General features: G+C 49.1%; 2 protein-coding genes across 2 annotated transcripts in view; one reads left to right on the top strand and one right to left on the bottom strand.

Annotated features, from left to right (window-relative positions):
- tmem110l (transmembrane protein 110, like) overlaps positions 1–3,189 on the top strand; it is a 28,650-nt gene extending 25,461 nt beyond the window's left edge. The window contains exon 8 of the mRNA XM_056276062.1: positions 1,025–3,189. Coding sequence (XP_056132037.1) covers positions 1,025–1,153 — 129 coding nt within the window. The 3' untranslated portion in view covers positions 1,154–3,189. The remainder of the gene's footprint in view (positions 1–1,024) is intronic.
- Positions 3,190–3,408: 219 nt separating this feature from the next.
- On the bottom strand, positions 3,409–23,366 carry itih5 (inter-alpha-trypsin inhibitor heavy chain 5). The gene is made up of 14 exons (XM_056276041.1): positions 23,167–23,366; positions 23,041–23,085; positions 21,775–21,938; positions 21,058–21,168; positions 19,834–20,111; positions 18,774–18,943; positions 17,737–17,853; positions 13,908–14,079; positions 12,401–12,710; positions 10,366–11,069; positions 10,138–10,191; positions 6,734–6,850; positions 6,277–6,654; positions 3,409–5,181 (listed from the first exon to the last, which is right to left on the bottom strand). Exons 1-14 carry the CDS (start codon positions 23,275–23,277, stop codon positions 4,910–4,912), a joined length of 3,003 nt encoding a protein of 1,000 aa, XP_056132016.1. The 5' UTR covers positions 23,278–23,366; the 3' UTR covers positions 3,409–4,909.
- Positions 23,367–23,901: the final 535 nt, after the last annotated feature.

Genomic DNA, 23,901 nt, shown 5'->3' with positions numbered 1-23,901 from the left:
TCCTGCATCATACATCATATCCTGATTGAAAGCTTAATGTTGACATTGTAAAATAGATGTTTTTGCAGCGGTTCAGCAGAGCTACAGTTAGCTTGTCTGAATCACATGTTTTTTAGCTAACCAGCAACCCAGGAAAGCAAGCTGACACATCAGAAACACTTCAATTAAAAACAAAAATACACACACACAATCTTTAATGTGTTACAACAGCACATATTTTTAGAGGCTATCACTCCTTAACATTTTTGGGGATCCAGTCTCCCCCCCAATGCTACATAGATGCTACAGCTAACCTGGAGAACCAGTAGAGTTAATGTCCGTTTGTGAGTGAGTGAGTTAGAAACCACATTCCTGAGGTACTTTGCACCTCAAAATAACTATAAATATGATAATTAGTAGGGGTGCCCAGGTGGCGTGGCGGTCTTTTCCGTTGCCTACCGATGCAGGGATCACCAGTTTGAATCCCGGTGTTACCTCCGGCTTGGTCCGGCGTCCCTACAGACACAATTGGCCGTGTCTGCGGATGGGAAGCCGGATGTGGGTATGTGTCCTGGTCGATGCACTAGTGCCTCCTCTGGTCGATCGGGGCGCCTGTTCGGGGGGGGGGTAACTGGGGGGAATGGCGTGATCCTCCCACGTGCTACGTCCCCCTGGCGAAACTCCTCACTGTCAGGTGAAAAGAAGCGGCTGGCGACTCCACATGCATCAGAGGAGGCATGTGGTAGTCTGCAGCCTTCCCCGGAGTAGCGACCGGGACAGCTCAGAAAAGTGGGGTAAATGGCTGGGTACAACTGGGGAGAGAAAGGGGGGGGTAAAAGTTTTAATGTTATACAGGGATTACTGCAGCCTGAACAGTGGGATGTGTTTAGCAGCTCCTGGTCGTGAATGGAGACGTGGGACAGATCGTGCGGCAGCTGGTGATAACCCGTGCCCACGTTGTGTCTCAGCCTTCGGTTTGGGCTGCACTCTGGCCTGTGTGTGTCTCGGGTGTCGGTCCACTAACATGCATCTGTATCGCCTCCAGGTCCTGCTGACCGTAGAGACGGACACAGAGGAGGCTTCAGAAGACGAGGAGGAGCACGATGCTGTCGGACAGCCTCTCCACCCGCAGCCCTCGGGGGCAGCCATCAAACCTACATGGGTGGTGGTGTAAAAATGCAAGTAACTCCAACTGCTACTGGCAATGAGGCGCACACACTAAACCACACAGACTGGCTGCACCACCCTAGCCGGGAAGACGGATGTACAAGATTGAACATACAAACGGGTCCAACTCTCATCAAATACCGCATAACGGGGATCACAGAGTGAGGACAATGTCAGATAAAACATGTGAAAAAGGATTTACTCCAAATCTCCCTCAGATTTTAGGTCCATTTTAGGTTTGCTTGCAAGGCATGACACTGTGGATCTGTCACTCCTGACAGGTTTTATGTCTCCGGGACCTGGGAATGTCTTTAAAAAGCAATTTTACGTCCTTATCAGCATATGTTTACCATTAAACGTGGGCTGAAGTTCTGCCTCGTGGATGCATTTTGATAGGGAAAGCAAATGAAGGAACGTTAAATGGTGTTTTGGCCGTTCAAAGCCGTTCATCATCTCACTCGCTGCCTATTTTACTATCAGAAAGCCACAGCCGCAGTCGAGGGTTAGAAAGGCATTTTGTGTTGATTCATATCACAGGAAAGAACGCTTCCCACAGGACATGACCTTTAGATGATAATGGCCAAAGAAGCAAATAAACTTGCCCTCCCTTCGCGTTGGGGGGTGTCTTTGAAATGCCGTTGCTCTCCCAAAGACTAAATTCATCATGAATCCTCTTCCACAGGGAGGTGGGAGGGTGACGTATGCCCTCAAATGTGTCTTGAAATCCACCTTTATAATTGAGATGTAATTACAGGCGACCCTGCGACGCTCTTCTTCTTTTTTTTTTCCTTGAATTTTCCCCTTTTTACTCCCCTATTGGTCAATTACCCCACTCTTCTGAGCTGTCCCAGTCGCTGCTCCACCCCCTCTGCTGACCCGGGGAGGGCTGCAGACTACCACATGCCTCCTCCCATACATGTGGAGTCGCCAGCCGCTTCTTTTTCACCTAACAGTGAGGAGTTTCACCAGGGGGACGTAGTGCATGGGAGGGTTACGCTATTCCCCCCCCAGTTCCCCCTCCCCCACCCGAACAGGCGTCCCGACCGACCAGGAGGCGCTAGTGCAGCGACCAGGGCACATACCCACATCTGGCTTCCCACCCGCAGACGGGGCCAATTGTGTCTGTAGGGACGCCCAACCAAGCCGGAGGTAACACGGGGATTCAAACCGGCGATCCTCGTGTTGGTAGGCAACAGAATAGACCGCCACGCCACCCGGACGCCCGCGATGCTCTTCTTCTAACTGCTGGCTGGAGAGGCGAGGCTGAAGATGCAGTGCACCTTGGCCCAAGTGAAGCCATGTTGTGTTGGGGTGCCACGTTGTCCGAGGCCAAAGGTCACTAAGGCCTGTAGGGACCGCCATAGGGAACAATGGGAAACAGTCCACCGTCTGTCAAAGGAAAACTTACATGGCGGTGAGCAGGACCAGGTCATTACATTTGTTTGCATCTGTGATAGTTGGGGTGTTGAGCGGCGTATCGTAGTTTACTGGAACCCGACACGTGTCATCAGTTTGTTGTCTTGACATTTCACGTGTGTTTGTAGACTTGAGTTTGTGACGTGGTCTTATCCGTGGTAATGACATAGCAATGGGAATTTCCAACTGAATTTGTAAAATGGACGAATCTTTAACATATTTAACAGATATCGCAGCGGAAGTTTGGACGGTAACAAGAAATCGCCAAAATTCGCACGAGCTGAAGCGTGGCCGCCAGCCGCTTCTTCAGCGTTTCAGTATACATGCTTAAACTTTATTCTTTTCTACATTTTATTCATTGTCCACAACATTTCTGTTGGGTCTTTACATTTTTATCGGTTTAGCAATCAAAAAGTCTTACTCCTTTCTGTCCATATCATGTTTGATTTTGTATCCCAGAGTATCGTGGGGTTTTTTTTTTTCCCAGAGTGAAATATAAACTGTGGATGAGGCGGCACGCTGCGGCCGAGCGTCAGTATTCAAAACGGACTTTTCAGTGCCGCGGTGCTTCTTAACGAATGTATCTCTCTACTTTGTACTATGAATAAAGACCACTGACACATCAAACCGGCTCTTGGTGTAAAATTCCTGCCGTGGCCTCGGCCGGGGAGCGTGATGACAGACTCGGGAGCGAGGCCTGGCAACAGCACACCTGTGTGGGCGGGGAGGCAGCCCCTGACCTTCAGCTGATGAAAGGGAAGATGGGCGAGGAGGGAGGTGTGTGTGTGTGGGGGGGGGTGTGGGGCTAGTCATCGGTACTGGGGGACAGGCAGAGCTGAACAGAGCGCTAGTTACAGAGACCAGATGTGACTTTCAGCTCAGTAGTTCAAATATGAGCAGCTTGAGACACACACACACATACATACACACACATACATATCACACACACACACCTTCTTCTCTGCCAACTGAGCAACAGTACAAACTTTTGGTCCATTCTTGGACTTCATGGATTTTTTTTCTGTTTCATCATCTGATATACACGTTAAATATACACTCCCGTGAAATATAGATTTAATGTTTTATTCACAATTCCAAAATTATTGCAGACAGTACGTAAAATGCACAAGAAAATCTTACGTTTAGATTAGAGATGTGTAATAAGGCACTCATAAGCTCCTGGCTTGTTAGCATTGGCAGACGGCTTATAATTATAATTACGATTGTAATCATAATTAGCAGTCTCATCAGTTTGGTTTGGGGTGTTGTATATCGTGCCTTCGTCCTTTATTTAATCTAAATTGAACCTCTTTCTGATAGTATAAATCTAGACTAAAAGATTTGTAATGACCATAACCATTTCTGCCTCACTTTAAAGCCGCTTAAGACGACTTTTGTGGTTTTGTCGATTTGGCGCCCTCTTGTGGACAGAAGCAGAAGCGTTTTGTGGAATAACCACTTCATTTCGTGAAAACATTTATTCATGTCTTTAATTTATACCACCATAACAGCTAACACTTCAAGCTGAAGTAAAGTTGGGTTTTTTTTTCCTTTTTTATTTGTTTTTTAATTTCCTTTTGTTAAATTATCTGTAAACCATATAGGCACAGCTGGGAAAATGGAGGAAAAAACAGCAGGCAAAATTGTGAATCTGGTTGTGTAAGTTGTTGAAATTGAAATAAAAACTTAAGTTAAAAACAAAATTGCCTCTTGTCGCAAAAATCACCATTCACCCTCTGGTAGCTTGTGTGTTTGCTGTAAAGAGAAGAGCCAGATGAGGATTTTTGGAAAAACGGCTGTCAGAAAGATCTACAGCTATGAGCTAATGTACCTCTAATTGTGGTCATGTCCCGTATGAGTACAGTAAAACATTTCACATCAAATATCAATATCTAATCTTCTATCTGATGATCATGTTGGTCATACAGAGTTATAAAAATTAACCCAACCCTGTAATTAAACGGAGACTGACGAGTGGGTTGAAAACTAGATTTACAGATGTCAAGTCTAAATTTCAAACTAATTTTGTTTTTAAATTTCTTGTGTAGTTTCAATACTATCATTAACAATTGTGTAACAATTACAACAGTTCTGAACATTATTAAGCCATCTGCTCATGTGAACAAGTGTTATAAGAGCTGAGAAGTGTCCTACTACTCATGAATTAATCACTATTTACAGCTACTCATTATAAAATGTTACCAAATAGTACAAAAATATATTTAAAGGTATTGGGTGGGTGGTTACTCAGTCCAGGTACACCTGAGAACGGGGCATGGGAAGATGCGGGGCGTGTCTCGTGGCCCAGTTCGGACGAGGAGGAGGACGGCTCGAGTCACAAGTCCTCTCAGGCCTCATTTGTCCCATGTGGCACGTCCCCGGTGTCGAACATGTGCGACGTCACATAGTCTTCATACTGTCCGTCTATTAGCTTGGCCGCGTTGTTCCTGGCAAACCAGCAGTCCACGCTCTGCGTGCCGCTCAGGATGCGCCTGGTCTTCTTGACCACGGGCACCGAGCGGCCTTTCACCTTCAGGACGGGCAGGGTTGTGGTTTGTCCCGGTGCTGAGCTACTGGCCCCGATCTCTGCCAGACCCACTTCCTCATACAGGAACTGACCTAAAAGTAGAACCAGGCAGGATGTGAAGGACAAGTGGATTAAATCTCCTCCTCACCTGGGGGGGAAATGTCATTCATCTCTTTATCTTTTCATGACTTGTTTATCTGACTGTTGTTCTGGGTCAGAGTTCAGAGTGGAGGACCTTTCTAGCTGAAGCTAAGAGGTCACCTAACTCCTATTGTTATCTTCACCTCCTTCCTGTGGAGTTTAACCTTCATCCTTTTGATTTCTTTGGAAGCTGTAAATGTTTTATCCATATACACAGGCATCATAAATCATCTGTACAAATGCGTCTCTTCACCGTCCACATTAAGTCCGTGTCGAGGTCAAAAGGGGATCAAACTATTTGCAGTCAAGACTTTGTCTTCATTTACTGAGTGTTTTACATATTTATAATTTAGCACTTTGCAAAAAATTAGAAACTTGCAGTTAATGGTTAACATACTACATTACAGTAATATCTTTATTTTACTTTAGTTCCAATTGTTTTTTCAGTTTCATTGTGTTATTATTGTTTTGGTTTTTTTTTGGGAACGGGGTTTTTTTTCTCCCCAGTTGCACTTGGCCAATTACCCCACTCTTCTGAGCCATCCCGGTCTCTACTCCACCCTTTCTGTCGACCCAGGGAGGGCTGCAGACTACCACATGCCCCCTCCGATACATGTGGAGTCGCCAGCCGCTTCTTTTCACCTGACAGTGAGGAGTTTCACCAGGGGGATGTAGCACGTAGGAGGATCACGCTATTTCCCCCCAGTTCCCCCGAACAGGCGCCCTGACCGACCAGAGGAGGTGCTAGTGCAGCGACCAGGACACATACCCACCCACATCTGGCTTCCCACCCGCAGACATGGTCAATTTTGTCTGTAGGGACGCCCGACCAAGCCGGAGGTACCACGGGGATTCGAACTGGCGATCCCTGTGTTGGTAGGCAATGGAATAGACTGCTATGCTACCCGGATGCCCTGTAAAGCACCTTTTTACTTTGTCTTTAAAAAACACAGTATAAATAAGTTAAAATCAGTGAATAACAATTATTAGTTATTTGGCAGTTCCCATTGGCTCCAGTGGACAAGCTCCAGCCACCATGTACCCACCCAGTAGGCCGTGGCAGCTGTGGGACAGCCCCTTGCTGTTGGAGATGTAGAACCCCAGGTGGTCTCTCTGGTAGGGGGCTGGGTTCTTGTACTGGTGAACCAGGATTACAAAGCTGATGGTCCCTCCTATGGTAACAGTCACATTGGACTTGCCCACAACTGCCACTGACAAGACGTCGCTCTCCACCGCCGCCGTGGAGTCGCAGGGCAGGACCATGCGGTCACGTCCGTCCAGAATCACTTTCTTAGGAGTCACCTCGATGTAGGCCCGTTTGGGCTGGTCCACCATGATGGTGATGGTGCTGAAATAGGTCCGCTGCTGTTTGTGGCTGCCTGGCGGTGCCGGGGCCCCAATCAGCTTACCGTTCACCGTCACACCTGTTGATTGAAATGTGAGCTATTTTATGTACTTTTGCAGGTTCTTAACAATGCCCGTTGTCATGGAGACCAGTTTTACCTGAGTACTTGTGGTCAGAGACCAGGCGGAGGACATGCCCGGGCTCTCCATTGATGTTGAAGCACACCGTCAGCTTACTGAGGGGGAACTCAACCACAAAGTGGGGGTCACCGTCCGCTGAGGCAGACAATAGGACATAACATGGACAGAAAAAGAGCCTTAAAGAAGACAATTACAAACAAAGGGAACGTGGTAAAATGGTCAAAAACATTCAGAGGATAAACAACATCCACAAGTTTGCTGGTCTGATCTTTAAAGACGGAGTACAATTCCTGCCAAAGTGCCCCGGGACACCAATGCCACGCTGACCCTGGGCTCTGACCTTGAATTACCTGGTATTAAGAGGTATAAAGGATGCCTCTACGGGTATTTTGAGGTCTTAAGGAACCGCCGATGGTCCTGTTAAGAGTTCATCTATCATTTAATATCAGCTTTGATATGTGATCAGGAATCAGGATCAATTTATTGAAATGAAATGAAATATCGTTTCCCCCAGCCCACAGCAGTGCAACACAAAGACAAAAACACATATCCAAACACTACAAGAACACATATATCAAACTACAAAAAAAAAAAAAATCACTGTCTGAGAGAACGAACGCCAGGATGACTGTCGGAACTGCCGGTCTGCATGGGCTAGCTTAGCCTGCCCCGCTTCTACGTCCTGTCAGACCGCCCTCGGTGTTTCCTCCTCGGACACAGCTCCAGGCAGGGCCATGGTCCCTGGGCCTGCCAGACGTGGCAGACCAGGCTCCCCTAGCCGATCCAGCGCCAGCTCTCCCAGCCAGACACCTTCGACACACCTCCCTGCACTCCACACGATGACACCAAAAACACTAGGCAAGGCCGCCACCAGACCGCCCTCGCTGTTATCGGAACTGCTGGTCGGCATGGGCTAGCAGTTAGCTTAGCCTGATGACAGCAACACTGTGCTCAGTCTGTGCTTGATATAGTTTGTCACATTTTTTGACACTGTTCCTTTATTCCATGGCCATTGCTGCCCCCTATTACCACAAGATAAAGCAAAGCAAAACGCCAACTGTCTTCTTAAGTTGGCCACGCTTTGATTTTCACAGGACTTCTTGTGAGCATCTTCAAAAGCTGCGGGCAGACAGACAGCGCACTGCATGGGGAAGCCTCCCCAGACTTGTGAGAACTAGCTGAGACGATGAACAGAGGACAGATGAGCTGCGAGGAGATGAGAGAGGAACAGTAATGACAGGGCCATTAGGCCCCGCTAACTGCTTCTGCTGGCGTCCCCCTCTTTACTGTAACCCGCACAAACATCCACGTCTCATCTCGCTTCTCTGGTCTCCTCCACACTGTCCCGCGAGTGCACGCACGACACACACTTTCATGTTTAAAGTGCCACCTAGTGCACGTTGTGGTATTTAGATTAGACCCTGTGTGTTCTTCCCCCTCTCTGCAGGCCGTGTTCAGAGGTGTCTCCTTACCCACGGCGGCCTGTGTTATCATTACTGTCTGTCAGACGAACTTTCAAATTACAGGCCGGCCACACAGAGAGTCAGAAGAGAGAGAGAGAGAGAGAGAGAGAGAGAGAGAGAGAGAGAGAGAGAGAGAGAGAGAGAGAGAGAGACTACTGTACATTTGCCCTCACCTCTATGTTAAGGGTCCTTAAAAGAATCATAAACCTGGCACAGGGTGCACTGGGGAGAGGCACGGCTGAGAAAATAAAACTATAACTGAACTACATGGCGCTCAAACAGCCTGACAAAAACGCATGAGAGACAGACAGACAGACAGAGCGAGAGACAGAGCAAGAGACAGAGTTGAGAACTAGATAAATGGGAAAAACATCCAATTGAGACCCTGCATGTTGAATTCTGTAAAAACGTTCTTAAAGTCCATCGGCACACCACAAACAATGCCTGCAGGGCAGAACTAGACCAGTATCCTCTTCTGATTAACATTCAGAAAAGAGCGACCAGGTTCTGGAAACTTCTGACATTCAGCGACCCACACTCTTTCCATTATTGAGCCCTGCAATACCAAGAGCTGAGCAAAGATAAGAACTCTCCTCCCAACCTGGTCTTCAGCCGTCCTGTTCCACTAACACATACTAACACTTTAGAGGCACAAGACCAGGTCCAGACTACACAACATATTCGGCTTCAACAAATTCCCTCAAACCTAAAAGACAATTATTATGAATATCGGCGATCTAAAATAAAACCCCAAAGCAGGATGCAATGCTATTTGGCCCAAGACAGAGAGTACACATTAGCAGATCACCTCATTCAAATAAAAGAAACACATCTGAGAAACACACTGACGAAGTACAGACTCAGTGAGCATCGCCATAGAAACAGACAGACATAAAAAGACCCGGATGCCAAAAGACGAACGTTTGTCGACAGTGTGAAGACTATGTTGTTGAGACAGAGCTGCACTTTTGGCTGACTGCAAGACATTCCGGGGAATCCGCTATTATTACTTCCAGAAATGTGAGGAGAGACGCCCCAAATTCACGGCCCTGCCACACCCCAGAAAAGTGCCCTACATACGAGATGAACACAGAGACTGCTGCACTGTGGCTGCACAGTATGGTCCAGCCTGCCACTGTCTGAGGGACAGTGTGTGATACCCCATACTCCTTCCCAACGGGGAGGACCGGGACAACACTCGGACACACACACACACACACACACACACACACACACACACACACACACACACACACACACACACACACACACACACACAGCCCCAACCCAAACACAGTCACATACACACACAGTACACACTCTCTCTCTCTCTCTCACACACACACACACACACACACACACACACACACTCAAAAGCAGAGACTGACAAATTCACACATCCACTCACACATGAGCTTGTTGCCATGACGTACTGTGTAAGTTGTTTTATTGCATGTGTTGATGTATACATGTTGTGTGTTCGTGCACTGTTATTGTCCTTCATGTGAAAATGCTTTGCAATACAAATGTAGATTTGTCATGCGAATAAAAGCACATTTGAATTTGATGTAGAGAGAGAGAGACAGACAGATAGAGAGACAGAGTAAGAGAGAGTAAGAGAGAGACAGAGAGAGAGAATTGAATTGAGACAGACAGACAGACACAAACAGACAGAGACAGAGAGAGACAGCGAGAAATTTACTCCTCTTTCTTTATTGTCATTGTTCTTGTATTATTGTTTATTGATCAGTGTGGTGTTGTGCTGATGTTCATTAGTGGAGTTATTGTGTACTGTCCAAATATTCAGACAAGTTGCACTTTGATGCTTTGGCAACATTGTTTTTAAAACTTTCATGCCAATAAAGCCCTTTGAATTGAAAACTTAAACTGACAGAGACAGACAGACACAGACAGACAGAGACAGACAGACAGACAGACAGACAGAGAATTTGAGATCACCTGATGTTTTGGAGATGGTGATGGATTTCTTGACCGGCCTCCTTTCAAGGCGACCTGTAAGGAAAACAACATTTATGTCCCACAGCGAGTCATGTGGCCTCTGTTGCTCAGTACTTCCTCCTGTGACAACGTCCCTGTGCATGGCATGAACGGCTCACGACTCAGAGCCTGCTGCTGCAACACATGCTACGTGCCTCATCTAGAAAGACGGTAAAGAAGCAACCTCACCTGTCGTCTTGCCAGGATTAGAACCCTGGCCCACCGGCTGCTTCCTGTGCAGGGTCGTGGGCGTGTCTCCCTCCATGTCCTCCGGCAGCTTATTGGCCGACAGGGCCGCTGCGCCCGTCTCTGGCATGAGGGTGGGAGTCGGGGCCATGGTGCCATCGGCCAGCACCTTCGGCTTCTCCACCACCAGGTTGGTGAGGGGGGTGAGGAAGTGGTAGTTGAGGGAGAGGTTGGTGGCCTGCTGGGCATGCCCCTCCCGCTCCCTGCTGGTCTGACTGCGAAGGCGTGACCGCAGACCCTCCTTGACGCTCAGAAAGCCCCAGACGCGTTCCACAAAGTCCTGCGCCGGCGACGCCGCCTCCGTCCCTGGCGTGACCCCGGATCCCTGGGCGACCTCTGACCCTCCGGGCTTGGGCCCCGCCACCTTCGCCGTCGCAGCTGCAGCCGCCTTCACATGCCTCTCTGTCTCCGCCTCCCGCTGACGTAGCGGCACGTCGGTCTCTAGGACGATGCTCTTGTCGCTGTTGCTGGCGGTGACCTGCACGTGGAGGGACTCCGCGCTCCGGTTGCTCAGCTTCCCTGCAATGACGATCTCCGAGCCATTGAAGTAGTTGTTGAAGAGGTGCTGGGTGACGTACTGTACTGCGTCCTCCGTGTAGTTGATCCTGATGTCTGACAGCAGGGGAGTCCCGATCTCATCGTAAAACCTGGCCAGAGAGGACGGGGGGAACACGTGAGACGGGCTGACGTCCCAGCAGCAAGGGGACGAGGGGGATTGTGTTTGTTAGAGCGGGTTGATAGAGTACTCTACACAAATCAAGATGTAAAACCACTGACTGACATTCAAAAAGACAACAATCCAGGCATTTTGTGAGAGCTATGATGTTCTCAGAAGCCCCCCACCACCACACACACACACACACACACACACACACACGCATGAGAGAATCAAAAGGCAAGGTTATTCAGTAGGGCTCTTGATGTTAATGAAGTCTGTGTGTGTGTGTGTGTGTGTGTGTGTGTGGTGTGTGTGTGTGTGCATGCACAAATGTGTGTATGTGTGCACATGTATAAATGTGTGTGTGCATGGACAAATATGTGTGTGCCCATGCACAAATGTGCACGCATGCACAAGTGTGTGTGTGTGCATGCACAAATGTGTGTGGTGTGTGTGTGTGCACGCATAAATGTGTGTGTGTGCGCATGCACAAATATGTGTGTGCGCACATGCATGCACAAGTTTGTGTGCGTGTGTGTCCTCTCAGTCCTGTCCCTGGTTGTGTGTGCCACCGTAAACCTCTTGACCTTTTTTAAGGGGGTGTTTGTTCAAGCAGGGGCAGGGCTATTATGTCTGGTCTATCTGTGAACCCTACACACATACTCAAGACACATGGTTTCACAACACAGATACACACACACACACACATAAACACTCGCTTTCACACACAAGGCATTTCGTCAGGTCAGGAGGAATGTGTGTGTGTGTGTGTGTGTGTGTGTGTGTGTGTGTGTGTGTGTGTGTGTGTGTGTGACAGAGAGGACCGACTGTGTGGAGGAGAAGAAGAAGGTGAGCGTGAGGAGGAGAAGAAGGAGGTGAACATGAGGAGGGCAAGAGACAGGAAGAAGGTACACATGAGAAACAGAGGAGCTGTTTGAGTCTCCGGCCGCCGCACATGGAGGGTGATTAAAGATCCGTGTTGTCAGCGCCGCCGCATATGTGGCCTTCTCCCGCTCGTAACGCGATGAGAGATGGAGGGATGCGGTGGAGGGGGCGAGGGGGGAGGGATTAAAGAGGGCTAATTGCTTAATCAGAGGCGGCGTACGCACCCATAGGGAGGGGAAATGAAAGCGGGTGGACATGAATTAACCATCCAAGAGAGAGAAAGCGACTCATAAGTTGTCGAACAAAACAAGCGTGAGGAAGAAGATGAGATAGTTGGCGATGGGGGGGGGGGCTCACAGGAATACAGCTGATTAGTGGAGAGACGCAGCTTAGCAGAATGACTGACAGGCACCACAAACACACACACACGCCCACCCTTTGAGCATGGCACTGGCGTCGGCCTCCTCGTTGATGCGCCTCATCATGCCGCAGTTCTCCAGGGCCATGCGCTCCAGCAGCCTGTAGTCCACGTCGTTCCCCATGCCGATGGTGAAGAGGCAGAACTTCTCCTGCACGGCCGAGCGCGTGTTCCCCAGGATGGCGGGCGAGTGGGTCTCCCCCACCGTGGGCCGTCCGTCGGTCAGGAAAATGATGAGGGACACGCTGTTCTGGTTGGTGCCCGGGCCGGAGAGGTAGTCACTGAGCAACTTGGAGCCGGTCTGTATGGCGCCGTCAATGTTGGTAGCTGCAATCGGATGGAGGTGTAGTGTGTGTGATGGGGGGTGGGGGTTATCATGGGTGGGTGGGTGTTGCTCACACTAAAGTGTCACATGCAGATATGAAAACCCCTTTTCTCCCCAATTGTATCCGGCCAATTACCCTAGTACCCCACCCCTCCGAGCCGGCCCGGTCGCTGCCCCACCCCCCCCTTTGCTGATCCGGGGAGGGCTGCAGACTATCATGTGTCTCCTCCGTAACTGTGGAGTTGCCGGCCGCCTCTTTTCACCTGACAGTGAGGAGTTTCACCAGGGGGACGTAGCGCGTGGGAGGATCATGCTATTCCCCCCAGTTACCCGCCCCCAACAGGCGTCCCGACTGACCATAGGAGGCGCTAGTACAGCGACCACGACACATACCCACATCCGGCTTCCCACCCGCAGACACAGCCAATCGACTCTGTGCATAACTGTAGTCCACTGACTTCCGGTTTCTACTGCAGCGGTCATACCGGTTTCCTGTTTGTTGGCGTGTGATATTGACAATGGCATATTTTTCGCGACGCCTGCAAGATAAATGCACAGAATTGGCGACAAATCACCTGCACCTACCAGCAAACGGGTGATGGTTACGTCCACAATTATGAGGATGAGTACCCTCATCCTCATAATTGTGGACGTAACTTGATATGTACAACTTGAAACTTTCCACCTGTTTGCTGGTAGGTGCAGGTGAAAGTTTGTCGACAGCTCTGTGCGTGTGGTTGACATTTATCCATGGTAAATTTTGCAGGCATCGCGAAAAATATGCCATTGTCAATATCACACGCCAACAAACAGGAAACCGGTATGACCGCTGCAGTAGAAACCGGAAGTGAGTGGACTACAGTTATGCACATGCAGAGGACCGATTGTGTCTGTAGAGACGCCCGACCAAGCTGGAGGTAACAGGGGTATTCGAACGGGCGGTCCCCGTGTTGGTAGGCAACGGAATAGACCGCTACGCCACCCGGACGCTCCCTGAAGACCGTATTGTAACATCTCAACACGTTCTTTCCTGTTCTCTTGTAACATCGACATGCTGTCATTTTGCCCTAAGATTGCGAGTTTAACTGCACTTTTCCGCCTCCTCTCCCCCGTCTTACAGTGAAGCGCCTGATGGACTGGAAATCAAATACAAGACGAGGTTAACACACATGCGGGTTATTTCCACAGGCCTCTCTCACCTCCGGTGGGCGTGAGCATGTAGATGAACTTCTTGGCGTCCCGGACGTTGAGGGGTGTTACAGGGACGAGGCGGCTGGGCTGCCACACTTTGACCTTGCTGGAGAAGCTGATGAAGTTGAAGTGGTCCTCAGGACGCAGGTCCCTCAGAATGGTGAACAGAGCATCCTTAGTCTGAAAGCACCACGACAGGAAATATATCTACTGTTAGAAAAGCATCTCTCAAACTTCAACGTGCAATGCTTCTAAAATATCCAGTCAGGGTGCAAACTGTGAGGGAGCCATGGGCAGCTTGGAAATATTAATTTCCAAATTGCTTTCGCCACAATCTTGCAACACACATTTCTATCAGGAACACTTTGTCATTTCACTTCATGAAATTAAACGAAAGGTCATTTCCCTCAGCCCACAGCAGCGCAACACAAAGACAAAAACACATCCAAAAACTACAAGAACACACATACCCAAACTAACACACATACCCAAACTAACACATATATCCAAACTAACACACATATCCAAAGTAACACACATATCCAAACTAACACACATACCCAAACTAACACACATATCCAAAGTAACACACATATCCAAACTAACACACATACCCAAACTAACACACATATCCAAACTAACACACATACCCAAACTAACACATATATCCAAACTAACACACATACCCAAACTAACACATATATCCAAACTAACACACATACCCAAACTAACACATATATCCAAACTAACACACATATCCAAACTAACACATATATCCAAACTAACACACATATCCAAACTAACACACATACCCAAACTAACACACATACCCAAACTAACACACATACCCAAACTAACACATATATCCAAACTAACACACATATCCAAACTAACACACATATCCAAACTAACACATATATCCAAACTAACACACATATCCAAAGTAACACACATATCCAAAGTAACACACATATCCAAAGTAACACACATATCCAAACTAACACCATACCCAAACTAACACACATATCCAAACTAACACATATATCCAAACTAACACATATATCCAAACTAACACATATCCAAACTAACACACATACCCAAAATAACACATATATCTAAACTAACACACATACCCAAACTAACACATATATCTAAACTAAACAAAAAAATCACTGTCCAAGGGAACAACGCCAGCCAGAATGACTGACGGAACTGCCGGTCTTCATGGGCTAGCAGTTAGCTTAGCCCGCCCCACTTCCACCTTCTGTCAGACCGCCCTCGGCGTTTCCTCCGCGGGCGCAGCTCCAGGCAGGGGGCGTGGTCCCCGGACCTACCGGATGCAGCAGACCAAGCCGTCCCGGCCGATCCAGCGCCAGCTCTCCAGGGTAGAGGCTAGTTCCCATCGATGCAGAGAACGGAAATGGAGTAGAGAACGGTCAACTGAGCATGCGCGAAATGCCTCTACCATGCCTCCACACGCCCCGCGTAGCATCCAGGCGCTAGGATTCTAGGAAGACCCACCCCTATTCTGCGTCTGATTAGCTAACTGTAACCCTAACCCCGCCCTAACCCTAACCTTAACCTACCCAAACAACGGAGGCAACGAGTACTTGCGCATGCTCAGTTGACCATTATCTGCGTCGATGGGAACTAGCCTCTACCGCTCTCCAGCCAGACACCCTCGACAGACCTCCCCGCACTCCACACGGCGACACCAAAAACACCACAGTCAACGCCAGGTGAGACCGCCGCCAGATCGCCCTCGGTGTTACCGGAACTGCCGGTCTGCATGGGCTAGCAGTTAGCTTAGCCTGCCCCGCTCTCCCAGCCATCAAACCAAGACAAAACTTAGACGCAGACGTGGACAAAGACGCTGCATGGACGGTGCTGGGTGAGACCGCCGCAAATGTGAATTCGCGCCGCCATCTTGCCACAGCGGACTCTATTCTGTATTGTTTTCTGTAGCAGTAACTCCTGCTGTACTATTCCTGCAAACACCATCCAAACATAACAAACCGAGCATAACAGGAGCCTTTATTAAGTCATGTTTGTCTTAACGTTCGTCTCCGAGGCACAGATCTGGTGATGTAGAGCCATATAGACGGCGATGGCTGCACGAATTCACCCAGTATCGTCCATGCGGCGTCTTCATCTGCGTCCAAGTTTGTTGTGTCTTCGTTTGATCCTGGGAGAGCTTGGGCTGTCGTATCCTGTGGGCCCAGGGACCACGGCCCTGCCTGGAGCTAGACCCGAAGAGGAAACGCCGAGGGCGGTCTGACAGGATGCGGAAGTGGGGCAGGCTAAGCTAACTGCTAGCCCATGCAGACCGGCATGTCATCCTGGGTTTGTTCTCTTGGACAGTTTTTGTAGTTTGATATATGTGTTCTTGTTATTTGTGTGTGCGTGTGTGTGTGTTTACATCATGGACGTTTTGTTACCAATCGGTAAAGGGCATTTATGAAACTTTGAATTTATGAAAGGTTTGAAAAAGTCTGAATATAGGGGACTTGATTTTGTGCAGCCTTTCAGCCACTTGGAGCAAGTGCTGCTTTTTGCAGACGGGGTCTGTAGCTCTCCAGCTCCTAGTCAGAGCATCATACGTTCATACGTTAAGTGTCTTTGACAGACAAGTGCAAAAAAAAAAAAATTCTATCGTCTTAAGGGCAAAAAAACAGGAAAACAAGGTGAAGCAACACCATTTCGACACCATGATTCATGGTTGCTACAGTGCTGTCATGGTTGTTGGACTGCAATGGAGGCACCGTCATAGTTGGACTTCACACAGAAGTTTCATCAAAACAGAGCATAGCCCATTGACCAGCTGTGACAGAACACACACACACACACACACACACACACACACACACACACACACACACACACGCACACACTTGGACTCAGACACACTCCACCCACCACACATCCAACCCTGGAGGGCGGTGTCTATGTATGCTAACACAGATGCAGCCCAAAACGTATGCATACATAGGGTAAGAAAATAAATGTGTCTTTCAGCTAATCATAGTTATTCCTTTTTTAGCGTTAAACATTCATATTCATTTGAATTTGCATTTTTCATTTGGATGCTTGCGTGCAAATGCACACACAAACAACACCCTATCGCTTCTGCTCCGGGGCTCACTGTCCTATAAATCCCTCCAATGTCCTGCTCATCGGTCGTGTGTGGGTGTGATTTAGTAGGGGGCTACCAGATGCCTATACAGGCCATATAGAGCTATGTAGGTCCAGAACTGCAGTATGAACTACAGTGAAACCCTCTATTGTGGAGCCAGATCAAAGCACACTTGTTGCTCTGTTACTCCCAGTCTGCTGGGGGCTGGCGTGGGGTCCAGTGATGGACCACAGGGTCACGACGGGTGCTGCCATGAAAGTTCCATTACCCCATAGACAATGACCTTCCTCCCTCACAGCCCTGCTTTGTGTGTTTCTAATCTTCTGTGCTGTTATTCTCCCCCTTTTCTTCACTCCTCATTCTTGTGGGATGTGTATGGCAGCTGCTCACAGATCAGATTTACATCTAGCTGAGCGGAGGATCATGCTATTGCAGATGGAAGGGGACGGGACCCTGATACTGATATTCCAACGTGGGAGTGAGAAGGTGGGACGTCCATGTTCCCCATCTGGTGTAGTCATTGGAATCCTCCACAATAGGTCAGGAGAGCGACGCTGTCTCAAAATCCATCTTTTGCCTGCAAGTTACCCCCGGGAAGGAGCGATCCTAGCTGCAATCCTTCAACCCCATGCTAGTATCGTAAACCGGACGACAAACCCAAGCAGTGTCCTCCAACCACCCCGAGGGTGAGCAGCGCTGTTTACCTGTCTGATCTTAGTTCCCAGCATGGAGGCGCTGGTGTCGATCACAAACACCACGTTCTTAGGCACCACTGGCAGGTCTTTGGGAGCGAAGTAGTGAACAAAATGCCCATTCAAAACCTGTTTACAAACAGAAAGAGAGAGGGAGAGGGAGAAAGAGACAGACAGAGAGAGAGAGAAGACGACACACAGACGGTGAGAGGGGTTCGAGCCGCATGCTTCGGTTATCAGAATGTAATGATTGTTCTGAGGGCCGGCTGTGGACTGATGGGGTGGATGTAATCCTGAGAAATGAATTGCCATCAGGGTGGGTGGATGGATGTGCTTACTGTGTGAGAGAGAGAGAGTTGGAAACAGGCAGAACATGCACCCATATGAAAATACAAGATAATATGAGAGGTACTTTATTCAGCCTATACTTTTAAAAATTCCTATCCTTTCAACTAAGCGTCCGTAACCCGTCATTTTCCTTGGGGGTGTGAAGTTAGCTGCAACGGCGCAGGATTCTTTAATCTACCGCGATGGCGCGACAGCTTTACTCAGCCTTACCTTATTTCTACCTCGGCAGGAAATTCCTCTGACCAGTAGCAGTAAGGGCATATATTATTGTAACAGTGTACGACCACGGGTCGCTAGCCCTTGGCTAATGGGTCACACCCTTCAATTGACTGGTTAGCACAGTCGCCCGTGATTCGATCCCTGCCTGCCCCCTGAATTCTCGCTACATTTGGTGGCAGCGGGGGGCTGCGCATATGCGGTCAGAGCCGTGAGGGGGCGCTGGTATGCAGAAGCGTGGGGACAGGCTTCCTGAAGGAGGGGAATGGTATGACAGTGTAACGACCACGGATGTGTAGACTCGCTAGCCCTTGGCTAACGGGTCGGACCCTTTAGTTGACTGGTTAGCGCGGTCGCCCGTGGTGCGGGCAACCCAGGTTCGGTTCCCACCTGCCACCTGAATTTTTGCTACACTATTGAAATATGAGTGGGCATGATTTTCTCAAAGCAGTGCTGCTGTGCAGATTCGCCGTACGTATACTAACCTGTATGTCCCCAATCCCCATCTCCCTCTCTACATCGTAGCGGATCACAAAGTCTCCCAGGATGCCATTGGTGGTGATCTTGGCCTGCTGGACAATGGTGGGGCTGAAGGTGATCTTGCAAAGGTTCTTGTCCCATTTGATGGCTGTGGCGGCCGGAGGCTCGGGCTTCACTGGAGGCCAAGATAAAAGGTAGGGACAAAAAGAGGAAGCGGGTTTGTGTCGTGATTGACCAGAGAGAAGATTCGAGGAAATCAACATCACACCTCAAGGCAACCAAAGTCGACTGGCCGTATAAACTAAGATCTGTACTGACTGTGTACTGTGGTTTATGGGACCATTTCACTGAAGGGAATGAACGCAGTTGAATTTAGTCAAGTGGACACCCTAGGATAAAACATATTAGCCTCACAGAGTCCCTTTATGATTTGTTAAATTGACTGGGAATATGGTGGAAGTTTTCCCAACATTTTCGTTGAATTCGGTTTTTTTTGGGGGGGGGGTCTCCCTTTTTCTCCCCAATTGTATCCAGCCAATTACCCCACTCTTCCGAGCCGTCCCAGTCGCTGCTCCACCCCCTCTGCTGATCCGGGGAGGGCTGCAGAGCAGACTACCACGTGCCTCCTCCCATACATGTGGAGTCGTCAGCCACTTCTTTTCACCTGATAGTGAGGAGTTTCGCCAGGGGGGATGTAGCACGTGGGAGGATCACGCTATTCCCCCCAGTTCCACCTCCCCCCAAACAGACACCCCGGACGACCAGAGGAGGCGCTAGTGCAGCAACCAGGACACATACCTCCATCCAGCTTCCCACCCGCAGACACGGCCAATTGTGTCTGTAGGGATGCCCGACCAAGCTGGAGGTAACACGGGGATTTGAACTGGCGATCTCCGTGTTGGTAGCCAACGGAATAGACTGCTACGCTACCCGGACGCCCCTTTCCTTGGATTCTACTGCTAAACAGGGAAGTGCATTAAATGTGGAGTAATTCAAAGATTAGCATGACTTTTCACCCACACTGCACCCTTCAACAAAGGTATTCAAACACATCTGCGACCCTACCCGGTGTCCTGGGCGTGTTAGGCCCTGACGCAGCGGCGGCCCCGTTGCTCTTGCCTCTGCGCAGCGGCAACACCTCCAAGTATGTGATCGGCGAGTGGTCGACGACGGTGACCTCCAGGCTGAGCCGGCTCACCAGCTGCAGCGGCCTCAGACTGGTGACGTGCTCGTAGCGACCAAGACGGCGCTGGAGCAGCTCCTCGTAGGTCAGCAGGAACACCGCCCGGTTGCGCCCGGGAATGCTGGCCGCCATGCGGAACATCTCCACCCCCAACTCAATACTGGAGGGTGGAGGTTGGAAGAGGGGGTGGGGTGGCAAAGGTCGAGGAGAGAGAAATTAGAAACGGGAAATGACCAAACAGAAGAATTGAGAAGTTGGGGAACCTGGGTGGAGTGCTGAAGGCGGGGTGGAGAGGGAACAGTCCAAGTAGTGAAATCATGATTTTGGAAAATGCAACATGATCTCTGGTGAGGTGCCTCAAGTCGGGTGGGGTCACACTGGTGGTGTTAGAAGAAGTGGTGCATGGGGGGGGTAGCTCTTTCTCTCCGTCCATACCTCTCCAATGCATCCACTGTTCCTATCTTCAAATCTACCACTTTACCCCCCCCCCACCCGTTTTGTTTTACAGTGGAGGGAGTGAATCATATTGCATTTTAGAAATGTCATTTTTGAGCTGAGAGCTGGAAAGGCCATGATGTCACTTTTTCCTGTCACAGAAGGGCTGCAGACTTACACCAGTCCTTGTCTCTCAAGCAAATGATCTTCCATACTTGCTCCTGCCTCCAAGAAAATATGAGTACCATATGAGCATAGTGATGCCATAAAAATAGAAAATTACTACAGCGTTTGTGTCCCCCCCCCATTACTATAAAATCCCTTGCCATGTACTACAGAATAATCTGTAAACACTTTCAAAACCATGGAAGTGCTACAGTATTTGAATAGTAATGTGACAAATATAAAATCACCACACACACACACACAATTCATCACTTCCTCTCGGCGGCTAGGTTTTGGTACCTGGGCTTGAGCTGTGATAGTATCTGTTTGCAAAATAGGAACATGAGAGGGAGTGAGATCCACTGTGTAATTATAAGGAGACCCCAAACAGAGAGCTCAGATGACCGAGGCTGGCACACATTCTCAAGCAAAGACGCCTACACACACACACACACACACACACACACACACTCGTATGCAAGCGGAGCTGCTCGGGTCTCTCTCACCTTGTGTTGTCCGATTCTTTGTTCTTTGGATTGGTGTTGCCCCCCTTGTCCTGCTTGACCTTCTTTTCCTTGGGCTTGACCTCACTCTGGTAGACACGCCCACCAATGATCCTGGTTCACGGGGTCAAGAGTCAAGAATAAGAGTGGTGCGCACACCCGGGACCACCTACGGCCGCTGTTTGAGCAGGCTCTATTGTAGGCTGTTTACAGTTAACAGTGCTGCACATGAATGGGCCCACGGTGACTGCGCCGGTTTAACGACTGCGGAAGTCACCGCCGGCAGCCTTCCTAGCGTCCACGCTAACCTCTCCCATGGCAACCCAAACATTAGAAATCCGCAAATTCAACCTAGGCCCTGTGATGGCCTGGCGGCCTGTCCAGGGTATCTCCCCGCCTGCCGCCCAGTGACTGCTGGGATAGGCTCCGGCATCCCCGCGACCTGGAGAGCAGGATAAGCGGTTTGGAAAATGGATGGATGGATGGAAATTCAACAAGAAAAACCCCTGCATGAACATGAGTTTGGATAGCGCGGTGAGGTGGGAACTAATCTGTCTCAGAGAAGCACTGACTCTATAAGAGTATTGTGTCAAATTGCCAGGCGTTGATTTAATTGTGCTTTCAATTCGGCCTCTATTGTGACGTCCCCCTTATTTCTGTGACATTTAGGTCCAGCTGGCTGAATAAAACAAGTGTCCATGGCCTGAAATGAGCTCTTACATTGTGAAGTTGGAGACGTAGGCAGAAGAGGGGATCTGAAACTGGAAGACGCCCTCGGTGGCGGCCGAGTGTCTGTTGAGCATGGTGCAGGACACCGCCGTGAAGGCATAGCGGGAGATGATGGTGCTCTTGATGGAAAGCTCCTGAATGTGCGGTTTGGTTTCCTGCTCAGTGGGCACATTTCATACATCATCATCATCATCATCAGATAAACTGCTGCATAAAATGTGCCTGCAGTGAAGCACGGTAATCATTTCAAACCAGAAATGGATGCAGCATCATTTCGATACTAGCGGTTGCCCCGTTCAAAACGTCCCATGGCCTATGAAGAGGCTGCGATGTGTTTTCTTTAGATACCGATGCACACCTGGCAAATAATCACAGAAAGCTGAATCAGTTCAGCTGGACACAACGTTTATTGAGAGAAAAACGTTTCATGACGCAGCTAAAGACCCCGTTTACACTTGGTTTTAAAATGTGTTTTTTTGTGTGTGATCGGATCACAAGTGGTTGGCGCTAAATACAAGTGTAAACGACCACCAAAACGTTTTGTGAACCGGTTACTCAAACCACTTGCCGAGGTGGTCTGGGACGCATTTGACCACATATCTTCTGTGGTGTAAACGCCAATGCGTCCTGATGCGTCCCCGACAAGGACGTAACAGGAAATCTTCTCCTTCTTTGGAGTAATTAAATCTGATCACGTGGTCAGCAGGACGCATTTGGGGACGCATGATAGACACAGGTGTAAACGGCGATGAGCCTCGTTGTCCACTTGTGACCCGATCGCCCAAAACGCATTTTAAAACCAAGTGTAAACAGGGTCTAAGTGTCCCCAGTCCAGATGAACTGATTCAACGTTCTGTGATTTTCTTACCTGGATCATTGAGCATGCATGAAGACACTTGGAAAATAAGTTTGAAGAGAATTCAGAAGCTAAAGTTACTCCACTTTGGATGTAGGGCACTTTAATTGAAATAGGTGTTTTATTAGGTTTCACAAAAGGACTAGTTAACATCCCTAGTGTTTGCACTGCAACAGTTTCGGTGGGAAATAAACTGGAGATGTCTGCCAAGGTGACATCGCCACCACTAGGACCCATCGTCAGTTGTGTACCTCGGCATCACAGGGTGTTTTATCAAATATAATGTGTATCTTTTTTGTTGTTGTTGTTGCCATTCAAAACATGGGCATCTAAGGAAGTCATTACAGCCTGGTGAAGATGCACAACGGGGCGATGATACAGCCCCAAGTCAAAGGGTTTACCTTGGTCAGTAGGGTCTTCACTTGTCGAGGGACCCTGCGAGGAGCCTGAGAGGACAACGGGGGGAAAAACAGTCATTTGACATCCAAAACGAGTCCTATCAATACAGCAGAAAAGCCATGACTCACAATGTCCAAATCAAAGTCGCTCCAGTGAGAGTAATCCTCCAGCTGTCCGAGAACGCATGGGCTGAAACACAGCAGCAGGGTGACAGCCAGCATCTTGCCGTCCTTATTCATCAGCAGTCAAATCTCAGTCATTATTATCACCCCAGCAGCACGAGCTGGGCTCCGCTCAACGAGACCGAGCGTGTGAGAGCAACCCCTGCACACAGCAGCCCGCCCCGAGAGGGAGGGAGGGAGGGAGGGAGGGAGAGAGAGAGAGAGAGGGGGGGGGCAGGCCCCACAGCCGAGTGCCTATCAATCACCCGTTGCTTTTGTTCCCGTTGGCCTCCTTGGCCAACCTCTCCTCCGCTAATCTGAATCTGCTCTTTGGTGCAGTCAGTCAGATTAAATGGTTAACTTTACATGATGCGGTATGCCTCAACAGGCTGGATGCGTTTGCCTCACAACTTGCTTTGCCATGTCGAAAGAACACATGGGGAGTCATAATAGACAAACATGATGGAAAAAAAGGCTTTTAAAAAGGTAAACAAGTGATTTTGCGTGGCGTTTATTGTATACGACTCCAGACCATTTCCAGAAGCACAGTCCGCTTCAGCCCCCATAGGCCGCCAGTGTGTTCAGCGCATTAATCCACTGCACATTGCGTAGTTATCTACTCCTGTATTTTCACAATGTGTGTCTGGTCTGTGATGTGTGTCTGTGTGAGAGTCTATAAACGGCCAAACTAAAGCACTTGGG

This window comes from Lampris incognitus, chromosome 3 (genome assembly GCF_029633865.1).
Source record: "Lampris incognitus isolate fLamInc1 chromosome 3, fLamInc1.hap2, whole genome shotgun sequence".
NCBI classification, from domain to species: Eukaryota; Metazoa; Chordata; class Actinopteri; order Lampriformes; family Lampridae; genus Lampris; species Lampris incognitus.
Note: the sequence above shows the minus strand (reverse complement) of the source record. Positions and strands in the feature narration are given on the sequence as shown.